General features: G+C 43.7%; 1 protein-coding gene across 2 annotated transcripts in view; it reads right to left on the reverse strand.

The window, feature by feature from the left end:
- The window catches only part of TTC21A (tetratricopeptide repeat domain 21A), a 127,892-nt gene that overhangs the window by 16,569 nt on the left and 94,585 nt on the right, over positions 1-16,738 (reverse strand). For both annotated transcript variants that reach the window (XM_075315406.1, XM_075315405.1), the window contains exons 19-22: positions 15,663-15,766; positions 12,609-12,797; positions 5,710-5,820; positions 5,244-5,325 (exon numbers count right to left, since the gene is read on the reverse strand). In XM_075315406.1, coding sequence (XP_075171521.1) covers positions 5,244-5,325; positions 5,710-5,820; positions 12,609-12,797; positions 15,663-15,766 — 486 coding nt within the window. The remainder of the gene's footprint in view (positions 1-5,243; positions 5,326-5,709; positions 5,821-12,608; positions 12,798-15,662; positions 15,767-16,738) is intronic.

The raw sequence follows: 16,738 nt of genomic DNA on the forward strand, positions 1-16,738 counted from the left end.
CAGAAAAACACGGACATTGAAAATAAAAAAACATTTTTAACTCACCTTTTCCAGCGACGCTGTGTTCTGCCTCTGCTCTCTGCAGCTTCCTGCCCGGCCAATTACTGCAGTGCATATTCATTATGCACGACACAGCCAACCCGGAAGTAGCTGCAGAGGTGAGAGACACAGCAGCCGGATGCTGCACAACAGGACTCTTCAGCACCACGGACAGCAGGAACGGGACAGGTGAGTTTATGTCCATCTGCAATCACGGAGCACGGATAACGTCTCATGGATTGCACATGGACAACCCACGTGTGCCATGAATCACGGCACACGGAGGAACATATGCGTGTTTAACACGTCAGTCAAAAATGTCTGTGTTTTTCAGGCCTAAAGCTGGTCATACACATTATATAGAGTAGCTGTTGGGAAAAATATTGCTTGACTGCCCACTATCTCACTATCACACCCCTATGAAGAGAAATCCTCCTCTAAGTGTTCCTGTGTTGTCTATGAGAGGGCTACTGCCGATCCTTTTGTACTTCCCCATGAACAGAAGGATTAGGGGTAATAAATTACAACCATGTGATTCTTATGTTCCCTGATATATAGTTCCTTGAAAAAGTATTCATACTACATAAACTTTTCCACAATTTTTCATGCTACACCCACAAACTTAAATGTATTTTATTGAGATTTTATGTGATATAACAACACTAAGTGACAAGTACAGTCATATGAAAAAGTTTAGGCACCCCTATTAATGTTAACCTTTTTTCTTTTTAACAATTTGGGTTTTTGCAACAGCTATTTCAGTTTCATATATCTAATAACTGATGGACTGAGTAATATTTATGGATTGAAATGAGGTTTATTGTACTAACAGAAAATGTGCAATCTGCATTTAAACAAAATTTGACAGGTGCAAAAGTATGGGCTCCCTTATCAATTTCTTGATTTGAACACTCCTAACTACTTTTTACTGACTTACTGAAGCACTAAATTGGTTTTGTAACCTCATTTAGCTTTGAACTTCAGAGGCAGGTGTATCCAATCATGAGAAAAGGTATTTAAGGTGGCCACTTGCAAGTTGTTCTCCTATTTGAATCTCCTATGAAGAGTGGCATCATGGGCTCCTCAAAACAACTCTCAAATGATCTGAAAACAAAGATTATTCAACATAGTTGTTCAGGGGAAGGATACAAAAAGTTGTCTCAGAGATTTAAACTGTCAGTTTCCACTGTGAGGAACATAGTAAGGAAATGGAAGAACACAGGTACAGTTCTTGTTAAGCCCAGAAGTGGCAGGCCAAGAAAAATATCAGAAAGGCAGAGAAGAAGAATGGTGAGAACAGTCAAGGACAATCCACAGACCACCTCCAAAGACCTGCAGCATCATCTTGCTGCAGATGGTGTCAATGTGCATCGGTCAACAATACAGCGCACTTTCCACAAGGAGAAGCTGTATGGGAGAGTGATGCGAAAGAAGTCATTTCTGTAAGCACGCCACAAACAGAGTCGCCTGAGGTATGCAAAAGCACATTTGGACAAGCCAGTTACATTTTGGAAGAAGGTCCTGTGGACTGATGAAACAAAGATTGAGTTGTTTGGTCATACAAAAAGGCGTTATGCATGGAGGCAAAAAAACACGGCATTCCAAGAAAAGCACTTGCTACCCACAGTAAAATTTGGTGGAGGTTCCATCATGCTTTGGGGCTTTGTGGCCAATGCCGGCACCGGGAATCTTGTTAAAGTTCACATGGATTCAACTCAGTATCAGCAGATTCTTGACAATAATGTGCAAGAATCAGTGACGAAGTTGAAGTTACGCAGGGGATGGATATTTCAGCAAGACAATGATCCAAAGCACTGCTCCAAATCTACTCAGGCATTCATGCAGAGGAACAATTACAATGTTCTGGAATATCCCAGTCCCCAGACCTGAATATCATTGAACATCTGTGGGATGATGTGAAGCGTGCTGTCCATGCTCGGCGACCATCAAACTTAACTGAACTGGAATTGTTTTGTAAACAGGAATGGTCAAATATACCTTCATCCAGGATCCAGGAACTCATTAAAAGCTACAGGAAGCGACTAGAGGCTGTTATTTTTGCAAAAGGAGGATCTTTAAAACATTAATGTCACTTTTATTGAGGTGCCCATACTTTTGCACCGGTCAAATTTTGTTTAAATGCGGATTGCAAATTTTCTCTTAGTACAATAAACCTCATTTCAATCCAGAAATATTACTCAGTCCATCAGTTATTAGATATATCAAACTGAAATAGCTGTTGCAAAAACCCAAATTGTTATGAAGAAAAAAGGTTAACATTAATAGGGGTGCCCAAACTTTTTCATATGACTGTATTTGGGAAGTGTAAAGGAAATGATACATGGTTTTCTAAATATTTTTAAAGTACAGATCTGAAAATTGTGATGTGCATTTGTATTCAGCCCCTGAGTTAATACTTTGTAGGAGCACCTTTAGCTGCAGTCAGAGTCGGCTCCAGGTTTTTGTGGGCCCCGGGCGGAAAAGTCCCAGTAGGCCCCATAAACACGCAGACACACACACATACACAGATACGTACACATACATATACATATTTAAAGACAAACTCACAAAAATACATATAAACAGACAAATTTATACTATCATAGACACTGACATACATAGATACACATCATACATGCATACAGGCAGACACACATCTCTGCTGCATACATACAGATACACACACTGCTCTGCTGCACACACACACACACACACTGCTGCATACATACAGACAGACACACTGCTCTGCTGCATACATACATACGGACAGACACACACACACACATACTGCTCTGCTGCATACATACAGACACACACAGCTCTGCTGCATACATACAGACACACACTGCTCTGCTGCATACAGACACACACACTGCTCTGCTGCATACATACAGACACTGCTACATACATACAGACACACACTGCTACAGACAGACACACACACTGCTTGCTGCATGCATACATACAGACAGACACTCACTGCTCTGCTGCATACATACAGACACACACACTGCTCTGCTGCATACATACAGACACACACACACATACACACACACTGCTCTGCTGCATACATACAGACACACACAGCTCTGCTGCATACATACAGACACACACTGCTCTGCTGCATACATACAGACACACACACACTGCTCTGCTGCATACATACAGACACTGCTGCATACATACAGACACACACTGCTACAGACAGACACACACACACTGCTTGCTGCATGCATACATACAGACAGACACTCACTGCTCTGCTGCATACATACAGACACACACACTGCTCTGCTGCATACATACAGACACACACACACATACACACACACACTGCTCTGCTGCATACAATCAGACACACACTGCTCTGCTGCATACCTACATACAGACACACTGCTACAGACAGACACACACACACAGTGCTTGCTGCATACATAGATAAAGACAGACACACACTGCTACAAATACACACATACTGCTCTGCTGCATACATACATACATACATACAGACAGACAGACACACATACTGCTCTGCTGCATGCATGCATACATATAGACAGACACACACTGCTACAGACACACACATACTTCTCTGCTGCATACATTCAGACACACACACTGCTCTGCTGCATACATACAGACACACACACTGCTCTGCTGCATACATACAGACACACACACACACACACACACATACACACACACACTGCTCTGCTGCATACATACAGACACACTGCTACAGACAGACACACACACACACAACTGCTTGCTGCATACATAGATAAAGACAGACACACACTGCTACAAATACACACATACTGCTCTGCTGCATACATACATACATACAGACACACATACTGCTCTGCTGCATGCATGCATACATACAGACAGACACACACTGCTACAGACACACACATACTGCTCTGCTGCATACATACATACAGACACACACATACTGCTCTGCTGCATACATATAAACAGACACACACATACTGCTCTGCTGCATGCATGCATATATACAGACACACACATACTGCTCTGCTGCATGCATACATACATACAGACACACACATACTGCTCTGCTGCATGCATACATAACAGACACACAAATACTGCTCTGCTGCATGCATACATACATACAGACACATACATACTGCTCTGCTGCATGCATACATACATACAGACACACACATACTGCTCTGCTGCATACATACATACAGACACACACATACTGCTCTGCTGCATACATACATACAGACAGACACACACCTTGCTCTGCGGGGCCCACACACCTTGCTCTGCGGGGCCCACATACCTTGCTCTGCGGGGCCCACACACCTTGCTTTTCGGGGCCCACAAACGCAGCTCTGCGGGGCCCACACACCTTGCTCTTCGGGGCCCACACATGCGGCTCTGCGGGGAGGGGAGGGGGGGCAGGGCATACATCGTGTGGGGGAGAAGCCCAGACAGTTCACCGGGGCCCATAAATCGGGGGGCGGGGAGGGCACATACAGATCGAGAAGAGGGGGGTGAGTGTGCCACATACCGCTCAGGTCACGGTGGAGATGGGGCCCACACAGCGCCAGGAGCAGCGCTGTGCTGGTGGTCGCTGTCTGGCACTGCGCCTCCTTCATCTGTGGGACCAAGCAGGACGGCGTGCTACCTCCTCCCACAGATGAAGCTCAATCTAGGAGGACGCAGCGAACGCTGTGGTCTGCGCGCCTTGAAGGGACAGCAGCCACAGTTTCCTGCCGAGGACTGCGGTCCCTGGAACTCAGCCCGGGTGCAGCAGAACTGAAGAGGCCAGGTGGGCCCCCCCAGCTCTCCAGGGCCCCGGCATTTGCCAAGGTATTCCGGGTGCTGACGCCGGCCCTGGCTGCAGTTACTGCCTCAAGTCTTTTGGGATATGTTTCTATGAGCTTTGCATATTTAGAAGCTAAAAGTTTTGCCCATTCTGCTTTGCAAAATAGGTCAGTGAGATTGGATGGAGGGGTCTGTGAACCGTAATTTTTAAGTCTTGCCATCAATGGGATTTAGGTCTGGACAGTGACTGGGCCATTCACACATATTTGCACTATTCACTATTCACACATATTTGCTTTGCACTAAGCCATTGCATTGTACTTGTGCAAATATTTTATTTTTAACCAAGCAAGTATGAATTCTAATACTTCTGACTTATTGATCATCAATAGTGTCGTCACCTGGACTCTTTTCCAGAACCTGATGAAAATATTCCATCGCTTTCTCATATTCCTGTTTCTGAAACATGATGTCTGCCATCACCTGTCATACAAGAGAGAATTAAATATTAAGCAACCCATAAGTAACATTATCATTCTCATGATCCCATTCACTTACATCAGTGGTGACATTTCCATATGACCTCTGACATCGGTGATTAGCTGCAGTGGTCAGATGACAGGATGCCATCTGTTCCAGTACCCATGTGGATTACCAGAGAACTGGTGCAAGGAATTTGAGGGGTATGTTTTGATTATTTCATTATTTTACAACATAGCCTCTTCAAACAATTTTAAAAAAATTCAGCATAAAACCCTTTATGAAGTCTACGGTACTGTTTAAGCTCATGGTAAAGATGCATAAGTCTATGACTCCAATTGAAAAGCATTTTATTATAAATCACAACTTAAAAATGTAACAATTTACCATTGTAGCCTCGTCCCTATATCTGACGTCCTGAAGGAGGTCTTTACATTGTGCTTCACAAGAATCCAGGTCATCCATTATCAAGAAAACATGTGTCATCTTCAACAGTACCTGATAAATTTAAGAGAGAAAGTTCAACTTTTAGTGGTCAATGTTGCAGCTACTGTGTTAGCTCCATGACTTGTGAGGAGACAGCAAGGTTGGCACGTCATTGTGGAGGAATTCCTGCAGGACAGACATTAAGTGCGTGCAATAGAAGCTCCTTCTTAACAGCGCTAAACACTACTTTGGACGTTCTCAAATGGAATGTAAACACCAGTGGGTGCTTGTCACGATGTGACTAGGATAACAAGGGACAAGGGGCGCCTATGCTGTCCCTCACGCTAGGGGACCCTACACTAACCCTGTCCTCCAAATTACCCCTAATGGTGGAGATGCCGGAGTCCCATGCCTTATTATACACCTGAGTAAAGCTAATCTGTTCCCCCCTTGCCCCAGGGAAGGAAGGGGCAGGAGTGTGATGGAAACATAGATAAATAAAAACAGGTATAACAGATACTCAGTCACACTGCACACTCTAAAGAATAAACAGCAAGAAACTGCAAGTGAAGTAAGGCAGCAACAAAAAGACAAGAGTTAACACCACAACAACCATATAACAATCACCAGTTAGCCTGGATGAATACACCTTTCCAGGCCAGTATAGACAAGCTATAGCTGGCACAAATCCAAGTGTCCAGCCAGCATATGTATGAGGTGAGTGAATATGACTGGCTCTCCCAGAGCATGTGACTAAAGAAAATTAACAAGTAGTCCAGCAAAGATTAACTCTTGCTAGCCTGCATAGGAACTTCAGGTCTGTGAGTCAATGCCCGAGTCACCCTGCTCTTATCACAGACTTCAGAGAGGTTAGAAGGCAAGAATCTGAAGTTTCTCCAGATCATGACACCGCCATGACAGTCAAAGTGCACACTTTTTGCATTCAATTTGGAGTGCTGCCTCTACTTTTTTTTTATCTATATATCACAAGGGTGTGGATGGTTGTGATGAGGCTTGGCACCCAGCTTTTGCCATTGTGGTGCTGTTCTATAATTCTGTCTATCCACATACACGGACTATATGGACAAAAGTATTGTGACACTTACACATTAAACCCAAAGTAGCTTGTATGACTTTAGATTCTAAATCCAAAGGTAGTATCCATAGATACCTAAGCTGCAATGCCCTGCACATGAGGTAAGGGATATGGCTATATCCGGAGAACTATACAACATTTCTAATTGGAGATATTTGCTAATATTACTATTTTTACGCCTGCTACATACATTGGGAAAAAAACTATTTAGTCAGCCACCAATTATGCAAATTCTCCCACTTAAAAAGATGAGAGAGGCCTGTAATTGACATCATAGGTGACCACAACTATGAGAGACCAAATGAGAAAACAAATCCAGAAAATCACCTTGTCTAATTTGGCAAGATTTTATTTGCAAATTATGGTGGAAATAAGTATTTGGTCAATAACAAAAGTTCATCTCAATATTTTATTATATATCCTTTGTTGGCAATGACAGAGGTCAAACGTTTTCTGTAAAGGCCCCGTTACATGCAATGACGTATCTAATGATATATCGCCGGGGTCACGGATTCCGTGACGCACATCCGGCATCGATAGCGACGTCATTGCGTGTGACACCAACGAATGGCCGTTAACGATCAAAAATACTCACCTTATCGTTAATCGTTGACACGTCGTTCACTTTCAAAATATCGTTGATTGTTGAGATTGCAGGTTGTTTGTCATTCCCGAGGCAGCAAACATCGCTACGTGTGACACCACGGGAACGACGAACTACAGCTTACCTGCGGCCGCCGGCAACGAGGAAGGAAGGAGGTGGGCGGGCTGTTATGGACACTCATCTCCGCCCCTCCGCTTCTATTGGGCGGCCGCTTAGTGACGCCGCTGTGACGACGCACGAACCGCCCCCCTTAGAAAGGAGGCAGTTCACCGTCAACAGTGACGTCGCTAGGCAGGTAAGTCCGTGTGACGGCTCTGAACGATATTGTGCACCACGGGCAGCGATTTCCCCGTGACGCACAAACGACGGGGCGGGTACTTTCACCAGCGATATCCCTGCATGTAACACCCACTTTAGTCTTCACAAAGTTGGCACATACTGTTGGTGGTATGTTGGCCCATTCCTCCATGCAGATCTCTTCTAGAGCAGTGATGTTTTGGGCATGTCGCTGGGCAACATGGACTTTCAACTCCATCCAAAGGTTTTCTATGGGGTTGAGATCTAGAGACTGGCTAAGCCACTCCAGGACCTTCATATGCTTCTTACGAAGCCACTCCTTCGTTGCCCTGGTGGTGTGCTTGGGATCATTATCATGCTGATAGACCCAGCCACGTTTCATCTTTAATGCCCTTGCTGATGGAAGGAGGTTTGCACTCAAAATCTCACGATACATGGCCCCATTCATTCTTTCATGTACACGGATCAGTTGTCCTGGTCCCTTTGCAGAAAAACAGCCCCAAAGCATGATATTTCCACCCCCATGCTTCACAGTAGGTATGGTGTTCTTTGGATGCAACTTAGCATTCTGTCTCCTCCAAATACGAAAAGTTGTGTTTCTACCAAACAATTCTACTTTAGTTTCATCAGACCATATGACATTCTCCCAATACTCTTCTGGATAATCCAAACGCTCTCTAGCAAACTTCATACGGATCCAGAAATGTACTGGCTTAAACAGGGGAACACGTCTGGCACTGCAGTATCTGAGTTCCTGGCGGCGTAGTGTGTTATTGATGGTACCCTTTGTTACGGTGGTCCCAGCTCTATGCAGGTCATTCAGTAGGTCCCCCCGTGTGGTTCTGGGATTTTTGCTCACCGTTCTTGTGATCATTTTGACCCCACGGGGTGAGATATTGCGTGGAGCCCCGCATTGAGGGAGATTATTAGTGGTCTTGTATGTCTTCCATTTTCGTATTATTGCTCCTACAGTTGATTTCATCACACCAAGCTGCTTGCCTATTGCAGATTCTGTCTTCCTAGCCTGGTGCAGGGCTACAATTTTGTTTCTGGAGTTCTTTGACAGCTCTTTGGTCCTCACCATAGTGGAGTTTGGAGTGTGACTGTTTGAGGTTGTAGACAGGTGTCTTTTATACTGATAACAAGTTCAAACAGGTGCCATTACTACAGGTAATGAGTGGAGGACAGAGGAGCCTCTTAAAGAAGAAGTTACAGACCTGTGAGAGCGAGAAATCTTGCATGTTTTTAGGTAACTAAATACTTACTTTCCACCATAATTTGCAAAAAAATCTTGCCAAATAAGAGAAGGTAATTTTCTGGATTTGTTTTCTCATTTTGTCTCTCACAGTTGTAGTCTACCTATGATGTCAATTACAGGCCTCCCTCTCTCTTTTTAAGTGGGAGAACTTGCACAATTGTTGCCTGACTAAATACTTTTTTTCCCCACTGTACTGGACAGGATCCTGGAGAAGGGAATACCCCTTTAAGTGCTTCCCACAAATGGATGTGTTGTTTATGTCTTGGGAACAGCTCTGCACATGTGTGGTGAGAGTCAGAAGCGGAGCTTCCTCCACACAGCGGGTACCGGCTATATTAAATAGCCAGTATCTCTCTCAGAGCTCCAGCCATAGCTGTTAACTATTTCAATGCTGCTGCCAATCTTTGAAGCTGGAAGCTGCAATAATCCCACAGCCTATGCTACACAGAGCAGTGCATCAGCAATGCTCTGTATTACTAAAATCACAATCTCCTATGAATGCCGCTCGCAGCCAATGTTCACAGGAGGATCATAATGACAGACAGAGATCAACTGACCCACTGCTGTCATGACAATCAATCGGCGCCCCGCAATCAAGTCATGGGAGCACTAATGGCATGGGGAAATGACACGCTCTCTGCCGGAGGGTGTTAAATCCTGTCGTCAACGAGAGACAGCGTGATTTAACTGGTAAATAGCCATGGGCGTCTCTCCGATCCACCCAATACATATAACGTAACAGTATGTCATATGTTGTGATGGGTTTAAAGGGACTCTGTCAACACAGAATGACTGTTCAAACCAAGTATAGGCGCTCTGTGCACCGTGGCGGGGCTAATCATTTAAATTCACCTTCCCACCTGCTTATTTTTCATCTTTCTCTGCAGTTCCCTGGCTCTATGAAGACAAAGCTGTCAGTCAAAGAAGAGGGAAGGGTGGAGACAGAGGGAAAACAAGCAGGCGAGAAAGTGTATTTAAGCCCGAGAATGAGCGCCTGCACTTGGTGTGAACAGTCATCCTGTACTGACAGAGTCCCTTTGGTTAAGATCTCCATTTACTAGAACTAAAAGGATTAAGCCAGTCTATAAAAAAAGAAACCCACAACATTATCCCTTCTCCACAAAAACTGCATAGCTTGCACAAGGCAGTAGGCAGGTAATATTCTCCCGGCATTCACCAAACCCAGACTCATACATCATATACAGAAATGTGATTCATCACTCCACAGAACAGGTTTACACTGCTCCAGACTCCAATGGCCTCGTGCTTTGTATCTCACTTCCTCCAACACTTGGCATTGTGCTTTGTGATGTAAGGACCACCCAACGACTTTAAACTTTGGGGCTGTACACATATGATCCTGCAATGACGCTTTAGAATGGAGATCGTACAGCTGCAGTACCTTGATGCCAGCTGTCAGACACAGCCGGACTTCCCACAGAGAAGGCAGAGATGGTTTATTACTACCTCTGCCTTCCTGCATACACAATGCTGTGTATTTAGGAAGCACTAACAGCCCTTCCTCCTCCAGTCCCAGAAATTATGCAATCGCTAAGTGCTGCGTCCTAGTAGACCCAGATCAGTACTGTAGCTCAAGCTATAGACTGAATTTACAAATCAAGGATATAAAAATGTATTTAAATGTTGATCCTTCCTCCCTTCCCTGTATGGTTGGTTCTTTTTGCAGTGTATGAGAACAATATTGCTGGCTGTGTACAGTTTTAAATTAAATTCATTGTGTTTGAGAGAAAATCTTCCATTGTAGAACCATTATTAATGGCCTCATTTATCAAAATAGTGAAAAAGAAAGACTGCCTTGTTGCCAATAGCAACCAATCACAGAACAACTTACATTTCTTAACCTGCTCTGGTAAAATGAAAGCTACGCTGTGATTGGTTGCTATAGGCAACAAAGGCAGTTTTGATAAATGAGGCCTATTGTGTGGGTCTTTGCATTCCCCCAGTGTGACCGTACACAACTATATGCACAGACGTCCTTGCCTCGCTTCAGCCCAATGTTATTTTCAGAACTAATGACTAGCATTTCCAGCTACTGTATGTGACTGTGCCAGCGCCGCCAGATCCACTGCTGCCAAATCTACTGACCCCATCCGAAAATGTGCTGACAAAATGTAACACATAACAAGGTCACCGCAAGTCTCCTCACAGCTCCAGCCGGTGGCTTCACACAGTTTGGATTTTGCAGTGTTTGTTTTAGGTTTGGAAAATACTGCATTTTTGCTTGTTTTTTTTCATTCAGACTTTTTGTTCAAGCGTTTTATATTTCTTGTATAGAAGGACGAGGTGAAAATGCCAGGTTTCATTGAAAAAAAATGCCAGTGACCATAAGACTCTGTGCACACAATGCGTTTTTATAGTGGCTTTTATTAATGCATTTTTTGTGCAGTTTTGTCACAAAACTGCAAGAAAATCCTGATGCTAGTAAAGTCAGCGAGAATCCTGAAGTGTAACGCACACGTTGACTATTTTTTCCTTATGATTTGGTGCAGAAAATAATCTACAGCATGTCAATTCTTTCAGCAATTTTGCAGCATTTTTTCAGCCATTCACTTAAATTTGAAAAGCGCAGGTAAAAATGCAGTAAAAATGTGGAAAAAACAAGCATTCTGCCACTTTATTTTTTCTGCCAACAGATGCAGAAATGATGCAGAAATTTCTGCAACCAAATACTCATTGTGTGCACATACCCTAAGGGTACGGTTCCAGTAGTATATAGCTTACGATGCTTGCGTCAGCCGAAGGTTATGCGACTGTGACATGATCTTGCGATCGCATCACAGCTGCGGAGAAGAGGGAGGGAGCACTTTCTCCCCATCACCTTCGTTGTCTGTCTCTGCGTACATCGCACTGCAGTCGGATGACATGCGAGTGCAGTGCGATGTTTCACACGCTCCCATAGACTTGTATGGAGGTGTATGAGCCAAGACTCGCTGCCAAATGCAGCATGCTGTGATTCATTCCGTATGCTGCTATGGCATGAGGAATCAGTCAAAGATGGACACTGCCCCATAGTTTTGCACTGATGCGAGTGCAGTCCGATGTTTTATCGGATTGCACTCATCCATGCAAATCGCAAGTGGAACCGTATCCCAAGGCTTGGGCTACAGGGTGACTGTGGAGGAATGGTACATCACGCGGGCAAATATTGCTGCATGCCACCGCTACATTGTGTCATAACGCAAGAGACTGGGACTCGCAGGGCACCAAAATGGAGACAACCAAGTCATAAAAAGTCAGAATCAGCTGGAGTTTTAGCGATTTTCTAGCCACACTCGTGATATTTTGTGGGTTGCAATGTGACCACATTCACTTGCATTATACTGTGATATAGCAGTGGCATACAGTAATATTCTGCAAGCTCCGAGTCACAGCCAAAGCCCCCATGTAGCCCAAGTCTAAAAAATGCACCAAAAATTTGAGGGAAAAGATCAAGATGGTGAAACAAAAGCTCTGTTTCTAGAAAAAATGCAGTAAAATCAAAGCGTTTTTCCTAAAAATGTCCTGAAAAAATATACATTTTGATTGTTAAAAAAGTGATTTTACCATTAAGCGCATTATATAACGTCCAAATCAGAAACACTGACCTTGTTATCTGTGTCCGAGTATGATATCGCCTCCTTGTAGTATTTCAGCGTACTTGGGTAATCCTTTTCCTTTAAGTAATAGTCAGCAAGTTGCACACAGATCTTAGAAGCTACTTGCTGCTGTTGGGAGTTCAGATCTGGCTGCTCAAGAGGAACCCGCTTAAGTATCCGGCTCTGGATTTCCAGGGCCTGTAAGAATAATGTCACAGGTCAGCATATGACTCTGAGTACTTACAAGTATGTGACGGATAGGCCAGAGTCACACTTGCGAGTGCCTCGCGTGTAACTTGCGCGAGTCTCTCATTGCATCACCCGGCACAGCCGCACACTCTCCGGACAGGAGCGTCTCAGCTGCATAGAGATACATGCAACTGACCCTCTCCTGTCAGGAGAGTGTGCGGCCGTGCCGGGTGATGCAATGAGAGACTCGCCTGAGTTACACGCGAGGCACTCGCAAGTGTGACTCCGGCCATAAGGTTGAGTTCACATGTCAGTGAATCTGGTATGTATGTGCTAGTTTTTATACGTACCAGAATCACTGATATACGCAGACCCATTATAATCAATGGGTCTGCGCACACATCAGTGGTTTTTCACTGACCGTGTCTCCATGCGGCGTACATGCATGTCCATGTGCTCCACACAGAGATATGTCCGTTTTTTTCTGGCATCACTGATGTCCCACGGACCACACTATGGTGTGATCCATGAAACACATACCAGAAAAACATGGACATTGAAAATAAAAAGCATTTTTAACTCACCTTCTCCAGCGACGCTCTCTCCGGCCTCTGCTGGCTGCTGCTTCAGAGCCGGCTAATTACTGGCATGCATATTCATGTATGCAGCCACAGCCGACCCGGAAGTAGCTGCAGCGGGGTCAGCGGCGACAGGAAACACAGCAGAGCTGAAGAATTCAGCACCACAGACAGCAGGTGAGTTTATCGCCATGTGTAAATCACAGATGACGGACCACGTCCCACGGATTGCACATGGACAAGCCACGTGTGCAGTGAAACATGGCACATGGAGGGACATATGGGTTTTCAACACATCAGTGAAAACTGTCTGTCTTTTTCACTGACGTGTGAAACAGACCTAAGGCTGAGTTCACATGTCCTGAAGTTATAGGTTATCACGGATCCGTTAGAGATCCATTTGCAAAACAGTTGTGCAAGCACAACTTTTTTGTCTGTTGTTAAATAACGGATGTTGGCCGGATCCGTTTTTAACAGCTCGAATCTATGAACAACGGATTCATTAACGGATTGCTATTCATCATCCATTTGTAACGGATCCGTTAAGAAAACAACAGATCTGTTACAAATGCAAGTACAATGGATGGCTAAATAGCAATCTATTAGCAGATCCGTTGTCCATAGACTCCATGTTAAATATACAGATCCTGCAGAGAACGATTTCCCAACGGATCCGTGCTAACAAAGGATTAGAGGACATGTGAACTCAGCCTAACTATGTAGTATATAAAGAGCTTTAATAAACTCAATTGTAAATTTAATTAAAAGAAAGTCGTATCAAGGGCATAAAATAATGGCAATTATGCTTTCTCCATAGCTTCCCTTTCAGCCTCATAAATGCTTAAAGAGAACCTGTCGGGCACGATTTTGTAATGTAAAGTAAAGACATGGCTGTAATGCAGATTAAATTGATACCATTGGTGAGAAAATCTGCTTTGTGGTTTTTCTTCATAATCCCCATTTGAAGTTTTCTGCTAATTAGATTTCAGTGCACACGGGCATGACTGTACACTGGGTCTTTTCCTCCCTGTCTGTGATTCCCCAGACCCTTTTCCTGCCTCCAGTCTGTGAATGACAGGTCACTGCTGACATTTCAAACAGACCAAAAGCAGGCAGAGGGTCTGGGGAATCATAGACAGGGAGGAGGAGACCCAGTGTATAGTCCGGCCCCTGTACACCAAAATCTAATTAGCAGAAAACTTCAAATGGTGATTAAAAGAAGAAAAACAAAGCTGATGTCCTCCCATATGGTATCAATTTATTCAGTATTACAGTGCTAATACAGCCATGTCTTTATTTTATATTACAAAATCTTGATGACCATTTCTTTCTAAAAGTTTCTACAAAACCAACTCAGTTTCTCAATTATAAAAGCAGAAGTAGCGCCACCACCTGATAATAACAAACATAGCTCAAAGGTATGCCAAAAGAAATGGAAATGGCTTGTGCTGGACATGAAAAATAAGAAAAGTGGTCAGCCCTAAGTAAGCAAACTGGATGCACTATGAATGCAGCAAACTGAGTGCATTATTTACACCAATGTTTTTTTCTCACCATCTAGGGGAAAAAAATTGGCACATCGGACAGGTCAATGGTTGGTAAGGAAAAGTGTGAGTGGGCCCGTCTAAATGGTCCGCTATTACTTAGATTAGTTCAATCTACTCTAAGGAAAAATATAACTGCAACACTTTTGTTTTTTATTCCATTTTTCATGAGCTGAACTTCTCCTTTGCTGAGATAAACCATCCACCTCACAGGTGTGGCATATCAAGATTCTGATTACACAGCATGAGTATTGCACAGGTGTGCCTTAGACTGGCCACAATAAAAGGCCACTCGAAAATGTGCAGTTTTATCACACAGCACAATGCCACAGATGTTGCAAGTGCACATCTTAGAGTGGACTTTTATTGTGGCCAGCCTAAGGCACACCTGTGCAATACTCATGCTGTATGATCAGCATCTTGATACACCTGTGAGGTGGATGGATTATCTCGGCAAAGGAGAAGTGCTCACTAACACAGATTTAGATAGTGCAGCAAGAAATACAAATCAGCCAAATAGCCAACCAACAGAAGTCAAGACCGGAATAGGGGGAGAGGTCGGGCCTGCTTTGCTCTTTGTCATTGTTCTACACCCCACATTTTAAATCAATCCTCCGCTACAATAGCCTGTCCACCACTAGTCACTGGTGCAACATAATAACCCCTGGCCACGGTTTCATGCTAGTGTACACCACTGTGATCGGAATGGATTGTGGGATTAGCTTCTAGTGTATTTTTGCTATTAACATTACCTTGTTCAAATTTTCAACCAGAAGCTCCTTTTTGGAGTTTTTATACGTTTGTCCAAGTAGCATTAAAAACTTGACATCATTAATCATAGAAGGCAATTCCAAAACTGAAATCAGAAAGAAAAATATTCATTATGTAGAAAGCCAACACATTGTCTGTACTGCTAATGGCGCTTAGGCCTCAAGCACAAAGCAAAGGCGGGTGCACAAGGCGGCACAATGGCTCATGTACTAGTCCTGTAGTATGGAGTCGGAGGGGCTCCCTGTGCTGCTCTATGGTGCTTTGTCAGGGGCCGGGGAGATATTAGACCAGAACATAATACCATACTGTGTATATGTTTGGACTCCAACCGAAATAAACCCTGTAACTCCCCTTTAAGTCAGCATATGAAGGCTTCTTGCACTACTATGGTTACCCGAGTAGTGTAGTTTTATTGTAATCCAATAATTTTCCAAATCAAAAGTGTGTGTGTTTCCTAAAGGCACAGAAACACTGAATGACAGAAGCAATCCTCACTAAATGTCACACTTCATCAAATCAGATTACCCACTTTGCTTCTACTACCTAATAGACAAGATCCAATGGTTGAGAAGCACGACGTGCCCATGTCAGGATTACCAACCTGAATTTTATTTTTATTTTTATATTATATATATATATATATATATATATACATATATATATACTAGCTGTACTACCCGGCTTCGCCCGGGTTAATAACTGTTGTTAACAAAATAGAATGTATTAACATTCCTGGGATAGAATGTATAAATAGAATGTATTAACGCCCGGGATAGTAACTGTCTCTGTTTCTCTACCATTCTCTGTCTGTCTCCCCCTCTGTATATATCTCTCTGTCTCTCTCTCTTTGTCTGTCTGTCTCCGTCTGTCTCAATCTCCTTCCCTGTCTGTCTATCTATCTCTGTCACTTTCCCTGTCTGTCTCTTTCTCTCTCTTTCCCTGTCTGTCTCTTTCCCTCTGTCTCTTTCCCTGTGTCTGTCTCTTTGTCTGTCTTTGTCTGTCTCTTACCCGGTCTGTCTCTTTCACTCTCTTTCCCTGTCTGTCTGTTTCCCTGTGT

Source organism: Anomaloglossus baeobatrachus, chromosome 6 (genome assembly GCF_048569485.1).
Source record: "Anomaloglossus baeobatrachus isolate aAnoBae1 chromosome 6, aAnoBae1.hap1, whole genome shotgun sequence".
Taxonomy (NCBI): Eukaryota; Metazoa; Chordata; class Amphibia; order Anura; family Aromobatidae; genus Anomaloglossus; species Anomaloglossus baeobatrachus.